Source organism: Xiphias gladius, chromosome 9 (assembly GCF_016859285.1).
Source record: "Xiphias gladius isolate SHS-SW01 ecotype Sanya breed wild chromosome 9, ASM1685928v1, whole genome shotgun sequence".
Taxonomy (NCBI): domain Eukaryota; kingdom Metazoa; phylum Chordata; class Actinopteri; order Istiophoriformes; family Xiphiidae; genus Xiphias; species Xiphias gladius.
In genome coordinates, this window is record NC_053408.1 from 15,474,693 (window position 1) to 15,487,816 (window position 13,124).

Below are 13,124 nucleotides of genomic sequence, written 5' to 3' on the forward strand. Positions count from 1 at the left end.
GAATATAATCATTCATTGTTTTGATCTGAATGCACAGGAAGGCTGTATATTATTTGTCATTTGTCCCTTTCCAGTCCTCTTAACAGTTTTTCTTACCTTTTTTTTTTTTTTTTCCTAACAGCTCTCTGTTACTGGTAAAGGGCGTCATGTTGCACGGCATACATGCAACAGAATGCCTTTATCAATATGCTATATCAGTATACAGCTGCTCAAATGAAAGTGGGTAGTTGATGACCTCTCTCTCTCCCCCCTCTCCAGGCTTTGTCAGGAGAAATGAGTCCTTTCCTGTGCAGTGGCAGCCACCAGGCCCAGCGGGACTGCCAGCCCAGTGCCCTGAACTGCTTTGTGGAGGCCATGTCCCAGTGCGTGCCTCCTATTCCCATCCGCCCCTGTGTGCTGAAGTACTTGGGCAAGACGCACAACCTCTGGCTACGCTCCACTCTAATGCTGGAGCAGCAGGCCTTTGAAAAGGGCCTCAGCCTACACAGCAAACCCAAGCAGAGCACAGAGTTTTACGAGCAGGAGAGCATCACACCACCTCAGCAGGTAGTGAATTTTGATTTAAACTTGGGCAGTATTCATTTTTGTTTGCCGATTAGACATTAGTTTGTGTTAAAATGATCAGCTTTCAAGATAACAAATAATAGTGCAGTTATAGTGAATGTGTCCTCACAAATTTTATTTGATGGGTTAACCTAAAAAAAACTGACTACATCAAATTGTGACAACAGATTACTGCATCTTATTGATTTAGCTGCTTAAGGCAATGTTACTGGTCGACAAGTTTGGTGGTAGGTGAAACTAACATGCTACATTGAAAATAATTAAATTATTATAGCCATTTTCATTTCTGATAACAAGTATTTTGTTGAAGTCAAATATTAGCCCATTACTATAGCTTACTACCTCTACCATTTTACGTATACAACAATTGCTAGTTGGTTGTTAACATTAGGGTTAATAGAGTTTATTATATTACTAGGCCTGTAAGTGTTACTGTTCTTTTTATTTATCCTTCCCTTCCACTGTGGATAGTATGGAGATATTTTACCTATGTCTGTTATAGCCTCATGTTTAAATTTGGCAAATCTTCCTTTTTTCCTGTTTAAACTACACTCATTAGCAAAGCTGCTCTCATACAATTGACAGTTGGATCATTGCAAATTTCCCAATTTGTTCTGATGCCATCCGCATTTTGTTCTACTTCTCTATAGGAGATTTTAGACTCCCTAGCAGAACTTTACTCTCTGCTCCAAGAGGAGGACATGTGGGCAGGTCTTTGGCAGAAGAGGTGCAAGTTTCCTGAGACGGCCACTGCCATTGCCTACGAGCAGCATGGCTTCTTTGAACAGGTTAGAGAAAGTTTCACGGAAAACCATGGACCTCTTTAAAATTTATATACAATATCACTTAGCATACACATCAAGTCCCGCAAATAAATACTTTAATGAAGTTGTTTGTTCGCCTTTATGGTCATATTGGAGGTTTCAGTTTGGGGTGCTGTTAAACTGTAATGCATTACACAAATATGTGTTTCTAATATTTTTTACTCTGCATTTATATCACAGCAAGTTGCATCAACAAGGCATGTTGCACTAATAATCATTTTAGTTGCCTAAAAAAACTGCTGCAAAAACTGGTATGAAAACAATGTGTCTCTTCAGGCCCAGGAAAGCTACGAGAAAGCGATGGAGAAGGCTAGAAAAGAGCACGAGAGGAGCAACGTCTCCCCAGCCATTTTCCCCGAGTACCAGCTCTGGGAGGACCACTGGATACGGTAAGATTTCTGGAATAGAAAAGATGCTGTTATCCCTGATGGCAGTCTGTCTTACACATCAAGTGAGAGCAACCAGAGCTTTAACCATAGTGGATTTTTACTTAAATAAATTCATATATATATATGCACTATTGATTGTACAAACCAGATAAGCTGTTTTCCATTCATCACATCATGAATTATAAAGCAAGGCATCCAGAAATTGCAATATTTGAAAAATATAATGAACAAACTGAATTTCTGTGTGAGATGTATATTTTTCCTCTATAAACCTGTCCATGTCACCTTTTTCTTTGCTGGCCTGTAATATAATTTTGTTTGTATATGGATGTGGCATAGGCCCTTTTACCGGGAAAATATGTCTTTGTCAGCAGCGCAATCTGCATCAAGTTAATTTCCTCTGTGATCTATCTAAATTAAATGACTTCTTAATAACAGCCTGCCACGGTCTAGGATGACCACCATGCCCCTCTGCAGAGCCAAAAGACTCTCCCCTTTTGTATGTCTGCCTGTTTGAAAAACTGCTACTGTTATTGTACAGTGTCCAATATTTACTGTATTTTGCCTCCAATAATTGATGTAATTTACAATGCAAATCATTCATAAAATTAAAAGGAGGCACACAAACTGTATGGGTGAGACTTAGAAAACCCCAAGGGGCCTATGCAAATGTGAAAGACCCAGAAGACTTTTTAAAGAAAAGTCAAAATGATAAACGGTGAAGTTTTAGTCTGGCAAACCTCCTGGCGTGGTGGCTCCAAATGATACGCTGTGAATTGGACTAATAAAAAGGATACATTTATCGCTAAAATCTTATTGCTGTAGCACATTTGAAAGCATAAATTAAAGCTGCCTAATCTTTTCATCTCCATTGTCTTCATGTCCAGCTGTTCGAAGGAACTGAACCAGTGGGAACCATTGACAGAATACGGCCAATCTAAAGGCCACTCAAACCCTTATCTTGTGCTTGAGTGTGCCTGGAGAGTTTCTAATTGGGCTGCTATGAAGGAGGCTCTAGTACAGGTGAGGAATGTACAGTCAAAAATATTTGCATGTATGGATTTCTGCATACAGAAACACAGAAACACACATTTATACACATGTGCGCTCTCACTTTCTCCCAAGGGGTGCAATTACCCCTAATAGTTTGACAGAAAACAGAAACTAAAACCACATGTTGTCACTAACACAATCGCAGATGCACTGGAGCCTGTAGGCTTGAACCCTGTAAACCAGAGAGTTCACTCTACTTTTTTCATTTTATTCCTGGTCTCCTGTACAGTGCTGTATATTAAGCCCAGGCCCCATGTCAGTGTGAAGTCTAGTAACTTGATATTGGTACCGTCCAGCCGTTCCACAACCCCATGCCCCTGGGGAGAATGAGAGAGCTGGCCGTAAACCTGAGGAAATGCAGTTCAGCTGTTTGGTCTGTTAATTTATTGGCCCTGTGTTTCCTAAAACAAAGTGAAGATGGGTGGCGAGCGCGTGATAGTACCGGACATATAACAAATACCCCTGCTTTGCTCTTTCAAGGAGACTTGGAACCAATCCATTGAGTAGCTCTGTGACACCTAATTAAATTGTCCGGATGGCAGCACCAACTCCACTATATCCCCTCCTCCTTGTTTCATTCCTTTCTTCCTCTCTGTGCCCATTTCTCTCTCTTTTGTCTCTTAATTCTCCACCTTCTTTTCTTTACCTGGTCATCTTTTTGTTATTACTGCCCTCTCTACTTCCACCTCCATCTCTTCATCCCTCGCTCCATACCTCTGGTTCTAGCAGCTAATATTTACGACAGCTGTGCATGTGAATAATTACCCTGGCAACTGCTGCAGGGTGATTTGTTTTATGGTGGAGGAGAGGAGCAAGGCTTTCAGTTACCGGTCTGCCCAAAGCTCACCAGCTCACAGGCGAAGTCCAAATGTCCCCGCTTTCAATTAAAGCCGGTTCTTGATAAGGGCAGCCCTGTCTGTGGGATATTCATCAAGCTTCACCCCTGATAAGTGTGCTTTGACCGATCACTGTAATTTTCCCTAACATCTGAAGAGCTTACACAAGTACACACCAATGCTTTCTCACTCTTTTTTTCACTCTTTCACTCGTCCTCTTTTTGGCCTTTGCTCATTCTCTCTCTCTCACTAACTAACAACAGCAAACCACAGGTTTGATGTAGCAGGCTCCCCAGGGCTATTGTTTGTTTAGTGTTAATGCACTCAGCGTTTTAATCAATAGCCAGGCTTTTTCCTCACCTCCGCCTCTGTGTCAGACTTGTCAGGTTAATAAGTCATTAGAACAAAAGTCCTGCTGAAACCAGTTCAGAAAATGAACTGGAAACGGCATTGTTGTATATTTGTCCAAATACTAAATTATTCAAGGAGAGTGTCATAGGCCCACACCTACACCGTTTTGAAGTGTGTGTGCTGCTCTGCTCGACATCATAGGGACACAAACACAGATAAACAGCGTGCCACATACGCCGACTGAGTGTCTGCATCTAGAGAATATGTCGCCAATTCCAAGTTTATTGAAGTTCACTTTTTTTGCTGCCACTTACAGCCACAGCTGATCAGTAAGTCAGTCAGCTCGTTCCAGAATTATATACTTTCACTTTACTGCTTGTCTGCCATGACACATTCTGTAAAATGTTCATTTGCAAGCAAAAATGTGCAGTCAGACAAACTTTCTGTTTTGTTAATAAGGACACTGTAGGGAAACTAAGAAAAAAAAAATTCTTATTACCTTAAACAAGGCATTTGTTGAGGAGATTTGCAGCCTTCACAGAGCTGTATTTTATCCGGTGGTGCTACCAGTAGGGATTTTACAGGAAAACTGATGGATTGCTTGAAGACATGAAAGAGTCTCCTGACCATGATCTCATCTTTTTTTATTGTAATTATACCAAGGTACACCAATTAATTTGATAGAGGTACTTAGAAAATTTCACTCAAATGTTACTCGTCTACCGATTGTCCTTTAAAAAAACAAAACATAAAATAATAATAATTATATATTGTCAATTTTTAAAAATGATTGATAGCTCAGTTTTGTAGCCACAGTTTTTTTGCTGCTATAAATTTATGTTTAGAAATGGGAACTCACTTTCTGTGTGAATTTCCAGGTGGAGCTGAGCTGTCCCAAAGAGATGGCCTGGAAGGTGAACATGCACCGAGGCTATCTGGCCATTTGCCACCCAGAGGAGCAGCAGCTCAACTTCATAGAACGACTGGTGGAGATGGCCTCCAGCCTGGCCATCCGTGAGTGGAGGAGGTTGCCTCACATTGTTTCCCATGTGCACACGCCGCTGCTTCAGGTCAGTATACAAAATGCATGACGAGTTTTTCTGTTGTCAGGCTCCATTTAGAGTGACACGGCAGTCAGGAACCGAGGAAAAGTAGTGAAGGTAAGTCATTTTATTGTGATAAGCACTTGAAGAGATGCGTGCTGAGAGATCATCCGTTGCCCTGAGATGTTGCGTTGTTGAGTAACGCTGATAACGGCCTCTATCTCCCTCTCTGACTCCATTTTGTAAAATTGAGATAGACGATTAAAAAAAAAAAATCAAAAAACCTTTAAGCCTCTTTGATTCCACCAGGAGAGATTACAATAGACAGGGACAAAGATGAAAAATGAGAATGAGAGAAAAAAGGGAGACTAAGGTGATGGAAATTGAAAAAGGTGGCGAGTGAATGAAAAAGGGGGACACGGAGAAAGAGAGAGAGAGTAGAAGAGGGGGGAAGAAAGGGAGTTAGTTTAGAATGGCTGTAATTACTTCCCTGCCATCAGATACCATTTGATTAAATACCTACAGCAGAATTACATTTACATGATGAATGGGACAATCTGAATGAAGGTTAGAAATGGGCCATCAGCTGATATTAAAAGATAATTGTGAAAAATATTGTATTGCCTAATTTATTTTGTTTTGGGAGATTTGATTTCGGAGTGGGGGGGTTAAGTCTTCAGCACAGCTCTGATTCACTACATTTATCTTTTAAAAACGGGTATTTGAATTGGGTGACTACGCTCTCTGTTAATGTGTGCGTGTGCGTGTGCGTGTGTGTGTGTGTGTGTGTATTTTGGTGTGCATATGCTCGCATATGTGCAGTCCAATTATTTACCCTAGCCGAGGGAAAACATGCTATTTATTCCTCAACCCAGCCAAGCGGCCTGTTGTAAATCTCCATTTCAGACTCTATATCTCACATTCACAACTCCATGAGCCTTGGAGAATGAGAAGCCCAGACTCTGCAAATACAGTAGGGCTCAAATGCCATTTGAATCAAGTTATCATCAAATCTCAGCTCTCAGCACTGACTGACGATCAATGGATTATCACCCACTCTATCGATTATGAGGGCTGGCATTAATATTGATTGATGAGTAGTTATAATGGGATGATTGATTATATGTTCACAAAGCGGCTTTAGGGCAATCAATGAGGCTTCTTTTCATGGAATGAGATAGAGGCCCTCGCTTATCATTTTCACATTTTTCCTATCTCCTTGTCCTTTTTTCTGTGCATATTGGAGCAGATGAGATATTGAAGCAACGTAGGAAGTCATAGTCATTTTCCCTGCAGAATTATTTTGGTGGCATAAAAAAAATTGCTGGTCTATATTTCTAATGCATAAAAATTGTGTCTCTGTTCTTGTGACTTTTTGCTATACACCCTCCAAATTGTCTTATACTAATTAGTCAAATAGTTCCGAAAAGAGGAAATGCAAATCAAATTGTCAAAAGTTAACAATAATGTGTTAATGTGCTAATTTGTTACGAGACGCCTCGAGAAGGCATTGCTTTTTTTTCACGGCTGTGTTAGAGATCCTCAGGTCCAGCTGTCAGAGTGAAATATATCTGGCCACTTTGATCCACCTCATTTTAGAGGCTTTCAGTCCCAGGGATTGTTGAGTATGAGTTGTAAGCTAGGTCACTAGCTTAGAGGAGGGCAGCCCAGGCATTGTCTTCTTTCTTCATATCTGTCAATACCCAGGCAGTAACAGTCCTCTTTTTCTTGTTATTTCACTCTCTTCCTTTTACTTTATCTTTTTATTTTTTTCTCTTCTTGCTTTTACCTGTCAGTCTCAGTCATTTTTTTCCATTAACACAGCAGTCTCACACTCTCTTTCTTGACATCACCTTTCTTGTTGTTTCTTCCATCTATATCATCACATCTACCCACTTTCTAACCATTTTATCACCTATCGTCTTACTCTTTTTCTCATCGTCCTCCTTTACATTTCTTTTCATTAGATTCATTTAGATATTTTAGGGATGTTCTGCTTTATTGTGCTGTACACCAAACACTGAAGAAAACTAGAAATAATGGGAGAATGTGCAAAACACCCTAAAGCAAGCAAAGCTTAAAACTGTGTTTGGTTCTGGAGCATGAAAAGAACATGAAAAGAAAACAAACAATTTACGTGAGATTTCTTAAACTTTTAATAAGTGACCTGTCACTGATCGACAGCAGGTGGACATGAAGTGTGTAATGCAGTGCAAAGTAAGCAGGAAATCTGGCTAGTAACATACATTTTTTTAGATGTCTAGACAAAATATTAACAAGATTAAGTGCAGTTGGTATACTGTCTGGACCATATCCTTGAAGCAGACTGTAGAGCAGGCTGGGAACACAAAATTTTAACTGTAAACAAAAAAGTTGGCCACTGCATGCATGAGAAGTATTTGCCATTTCCCTGCGTCTTCAGATCTACCACCAAAAAAGTTTAAAGTTAGGGGCAAAGAGTCAAGTGAGTTTGGTCAAGATACTTGTGATATTGTATGAAAGCTCAAGAGCAGACATAATTTATAATTTCTCCCCAGGCGGCACAGCAGATCATTGAGCTGCAAGAAGCAGCCCAAATTAATGCAGGGCTACAGCCAGCTAATCTGGGCCGCAACACCAGCCTCCATGACATGAAGACAGTGGTGAAAACCTGGAGGAACCGACTGCCCATTGTTTCTGATGACCTGTCCCACTGGAGCAGCATCTTCATGTGGCGCCAGCATCACTACCAAGGTGCTATATACACACTGACAAACCCATCTAAGTTTGAAACCAGTGATAATGAAACATATATTTCTGTGCACATGCATGACTTTTTACATATCTTAGGTGTGTTACAGGGTTCCACTCTCATGCAGACCTACTCTAAAGTTGCTGCTTAGGTTTACGCTAGCTCCAGAAAGGGGCCTTCTTTAAGAGGCCACGATGTGCAGAACCACCTCAGGATTTCTGTACATTTCTGAATGTCAGATCGCTACAACACACACACACACACACACACACACACACACACACACACACACACACACACACACACACACACACACACACACACACACACACACACACACACACACACACACACACACACAGATACATACATATTTACCTTGTGCTCGGCTCTCTCCCCCGGTGACTTTGAAACCATTCAGAGAGGCAGCCACTGCAAAATGTGATGTCTCAAGCAACTTGAGCTCATGACAGTCCTCAAACTTATGTGAAAGTGAAATCAAATTTTCTTGATGAAATTCATCGCCATGGCCCATTTACTGTTCAATACATTTAGTGTCCCCAGTGACCTCCTCTGCTTTATGACAGCAGAACTTTCTGAGTACTAGAAGATCCCAAGTGTTCATACTACTCGAAGTTCCTCTCTATTTGCTTACTTTTTACGCTATGACACTTATACCAAGAGAAAAGCTATGTTCTTGACCGTATCGTCTCTATCCGCAGCCATCGTGACAGCGTATGAGACGAACACACAGCATGACCCCAACAACAACAATGCCATGTTAGGAGTTCATGCTTCGGCTTCTGCTATCATTCAGTATGGCAAGATAGCACGCAAACAGGTAATGGTTCATTCTGCTTTTTATCAGATAAAATTGAAATAAGAATGAATCAATAAACAACATAAAGTTAAACATCTGTCTTTATCGGGTTTCTTTAAACATTTCAATTGTGTTTTGTGAAATCACATCACATTGTTGTTTCCCTAGGGTTTGGTGAATGTGGCTCTGGACATTCTGAGTCGTATCCATACCATCCCTACAGTGCCCATTGTTGACTGCTTCCAGAAGATCAGACAGCAGGTTAAATGTTATTTGCAGCTGGCTGGTGTCATGGGCAAGAATGAATGCATGCAGGTAAGATGGAATGTGACCTTCTCTCTGTTACTGTATTTCAAATAATGCAAAAAAACAAATCCGTTGCTATTTATTTAAAACCCGTGCACTAAATATGGATTCATATGCAAGGATAAACTTACCTGACTCTTATTCTGCCCCTATATTTTTTTTACTGATGAAAACATTTATTTCAAAAAATGAAAACTTGCACTGAAAGTGAGTCTGGTATTATCATGAATAATACTAGCACTTGATTGGTGTAATCCCAATATATATATAAACCCCCAAATTATGTTGAAATGTCATAACTTATAATTAATAATATATTACAAATGTCAATGTGTTAATGAGTGTTTTTGTCATGTTCAAAATCACTCTTGGTTGTATTAGAAAATACATACATTTTTATTACAGTTTGTAAGTAAATCATGAAAGATTTCATTGGCAAAGCCACTCTTTAGAAAGAGCAAAAACCATTTTGCTTTTTACAGTCTAAATATGTGATCAAAATTTGATAAATATACCGTACCCATGTAACACCTGCACCATAATGCAGCAAAATTGCAAGAGATTTGGACCGTGGTAATGAATGCTCCAATTTGAAATAAGCCAGTCTCTACTGAAGAACAACACTGATGCATTTAGTGTGATTTAGGTACTTGGGTTGATTGCTCTTAGCAGTAGCTACAAGCATTGTTAGAGGTACTTTGAGTGGGGAAAGTAGTAAGAGCAAGAAGTGTTTGGGGAGACTTATAAGAGAGTGGAACTCGGGCTTGCTCTTAAGCCCATGGAGTACTCTGATTAATAGAAGCAGTCCAGCACACCACAAGTCATTAAAAGTACCAGTAGACACTCCTCTCTCTCTCTTTTTCTCTCTTCTATCTCATATCTTCTGGTGCTCTCTGTCTCTCTCTCCTGCTACACATCATTTGTCACAGTAGTACATAGGGGACACCTAATCAGAGGCTCACCATAATGGAAGTTTAGTTTCCTTAACATCTCTTTTCTTACTTCTTAATGAACACTGAGCAGTTTGTTTGTTTTTCACCTGTGATTATGGCACTGCTTAAAACAAAATGTTGTGGTATCTTCATGATTCCTCTCTATAGCGTCAATGAAAGTTCCTTTACTACCGTTTTGTTTGAAGTTAAACCTCTGTTGTTCTCTGCTCTCTATGTCAGGGTTTGGAGGTGATAGAGTCGACCAATCTGAAATACTTCACCAAAGAGATGACGGCTGAGTTCTACGCTCTAAAGGGCATGTTCCTGGCTCAAATTAACAAGTATGTCCATCAGTGGTCCAGCTGTTCTGTCTTCGACTACCTCTCCACCTTCACACAGGCATTGTCACTTTGTAATCAAATTTGCTCCTTTCACCTTTATGTCTTTGACCTTCTAAATTTATCCTTCTGTCTGTCTGTGTCTTCCCTTTGTTCATTATCACACTGTCCTAAAACTTTGTCAGTCGCCCCCTAACTCTGGGTGGGTGTTTTCTCCTGTCAGGACATGGGAGTTATATATTTAATAAGCACTTCTCGCTGATGCATCTCTGAGATTATGCAGCTAGGTAATCCTCATGATGTGGTTTAGATGTTAATGTACATCTGTGTCATCAGCTTGTGACACTTTCAGTAATGTGTTAACAGCAGCAGGGGTTGCCTGTAGAGCATACGACTGCTTTTTCCATGCTGGGCTATGCATACCCACAGCCAAGCTCTTTAACACCCCTTGCCCTTCAGCTCCCCCTTTTCTCCCGTCATCTTTGACGTGACATGGCATCCTGAGAGGTGAAAGACAAATTGAGGGAGGCTTACTAAATGTATATGCAGCTCAATAATTAACTCGAGGCAATTTACAGGAATCTATGGGATCAGCAGAACTTGCCTCCACCTCAGCAGGGTTTATTGCAATCATTAAGTTTCCCCTACACAGGGGGAGAATTAACAGCAGAGTGGGGGGTTAGGGGTTGAGAGAGTCTGTGAGAGAGTCTGTGAGAGAGTCTGTGAGTGAGTCTGTGAGTGAGTGAGTGAGTGAGTGAGTGAGTGAGTGAGTGAGTGAGTGAAGCCACATGTACTAAGGACTTTGGGATCATTCAATTAAACGGGTATCAGAGATTTGACAGTCTGTTGGGTGCATGTGCTCCTGTTGTGCCGGGTAGTCGAAACTGTTAATGTACTTTAACACTGGCAAAGTGACTGAGGCAACCCCATTAAGTATTACTGGAGGGTCTTCGACTCTGACTCCCATAGCAATCAAGCTCCCATTTCTTAATCACATGCCAAAATGCCTTTTATAATAACACATTTTAATTGATTGGCTTGGGAGACATTTCACTGTAAGTAAGTGGGAGAGTAGTTTTGGAAGCACTCCTAAAATGGAGGTCCATTTACCAGCTGTAGCTCAGGAAGGATTTTTCATTAACAGGCCTGTCCTCCTCCTTTTGACTACAAGGTAGTGCGTCTTGGGGAGCCTCTTGCATCTTATTTATTAATCGGAGGCTCAAAGGTGTGTAAAAAATTATTCAGCCTGTGTGCCAACGAGTTGTTAGAAACCGCTTGGCGTGGTGAAAACAGCTGAGGATTCAGAATATATTTCCCTGTCAGCATAAATGTTGCAGTCAAAACTTGGGTCTACTGCCAGATTTTATCTCTGTTTCTTTGCCTGCTATTTAACAGTGTCCAAATCTAATACTTAAGGTGTGACTGCTAGATTGCAGCACCAGGATAAAAATCCCAAGGATTCTCAGGTTTATCATCCTGCAGATTTCTCTAAGCGATAGCAATGCTCTTCACGGTCAATGTATTTGTATACAGATAAATAAAGCCATTAGACTGAGATGTTTACCTTGCTGAGGCTCTGTCATTTCTGATTAAATAGGAAGACGTTAAGCTCATGTCGCCCAGTATTAAATGGATTGATCTGCACAGTATGATAGGGTTGGGTTCAACTCATATTACAGTGTAGCAAAATGGCTGAACCCTTGGTGACATTTATTCATGCTGGGTTAAATGCTTACTCTGTAATGCCAAGTGGAAAGGCCTTGAAGATTACAGCAAATGAAATATGGTGCTCACTGATGTGTAGTACATAATTCAGAAAATGATAATCATAATCTGTTTCTTGCACGCTCCATCTTTCTCCTTTTATTTTGCTCCTTCAGCCCCCGTCTCCTCTCTTGACACAAGAATTGCATCCATCTCTTCGACTCATTCAGCCCTTCCCCCTCCCTATTTATTATCTCCTTTTCTCCCTTGACTTCCCTTTCACTCAAACCTTTTTCCTCACCTTCCCCTTCAGTTGCCTCCCTTTGCTCACTTGCCCATGACACTTTACCCTCTGTCTGTCCCTCACTATTTAATGCTCTCCACCTTCCCTCCTTCCTTGTTCCAGGTCAGAGGAGGCCAACAAAGCCTTTTCAGCAGCTGTACAGATGCACGATGTCCTAGTGAAGGCCTGGGCCATGTGGGGTGACTATCTGGAGAACATCTTTGTCAAGGACCGCCAGCTCCACTTGGGAGTCTCCGCCATTACCTGCTACCTCCACGCCTGCCGCCACCAAAACGAGAGCAAGTCCCGCAAATACCTAGCAAAGGTGATAAGGGAACTGGGAGGGAGGCCTTTTGTGTGATTATCCATGTTCAAGTGTGGTAGGCAAAATGTGAAGACTTCTTGTGATGTGCTAATATCGGCAACATCACTGTTGCTTATCTCTTGTCCTCAGGTGTTGAGAATATATGAGTGAGAATGTCTCTCTCTCTCTCTCTCTCTCTCTCTCTCTCTCTCTCTCTCTCTCTCTCTCTCTCTCTGAAAATAGCATTTCAGCAACCACTTCTGCAGCTAACCTCTGTTTCTATCAAATCAGTAGCCTCAGTCAGGCCTTTTTTCAAATAGGGTCACAGTTAATTCCCTGGTTTCAAGACCCTATCCAGCCCATATATTATTGGTGCTGATGAAAATAAAGACATTCTTTTTTTCCCTGCTCTCTCAGACTCTGCCACAATTACAAGCAAAGGGTAGTAATTTGATCGATTAGAGTCCAGGGGTATACAGTGTGGATGGGTTCCCATGGCAGATCAGTTGTGGAGGGAAGGCCATCCTCTGGCAGGGGGGTTAACAGGCTAATGGCAATGGTCAGATCAATGCTGCTGTACTTCCCAGTTGAGTAAACCCTGTGTGGGAGGTAAAGGGATGGACTCCTTGCTAACAAGCATCCTACC

General features: G+C 41.1%; 1 protein-coding gene across 3 annotated transcripts in view; it reads left to right on the forward strand.

Annotated features, from left to right (window-relative positions):
- LOC120794060 (transformation/transcription domain-associated protein) overlaps positions 1–13,124 on the forward strand; it is an 87,074-nt gene that overhangs the window by 51,082 nt on the left and 22,868 nt on the right. For all 3 annotated transcript variants that reach the window (XM_040134662.1, XM_040134664.1, XM_040134663.1), the window contains exons 53-62: positions 259–546; positions 1,215–1,352; positions 1,665–1,777; positions 2,665–2,800; positions 4,896–5,087; positions 7,598–7,793; positions 8,514–8,632; positions 8,780–8,926; positions 10,090–10,190; positions 12,298–12,499. In XM_040134662.1, coding sequence (XP_039990596.1) covers positions 259–546; positions 1,215–1,352; positions 1,665–1,777; positions 2,665–2,800; positions 4,896–5,087; positions 7,598–7,793; positions 8,514–8,632; positions 8,780–8,926; positions 10,090–10,190; positions 12,298–12,499 — 1,632 coding nt within the window. The remainder of the gene's footprint in view (positions 1–258; positions 547–1,214; positions 1,353–1,664; positions 1,778–2,664; positions 2,801–4,895; positions 5,088–7,597; positions 7,794–8,513; positions 8,633–8,779; positions 8,927–10,089; positions 10,191–12,297; positions 12,500–13,124) is intronic.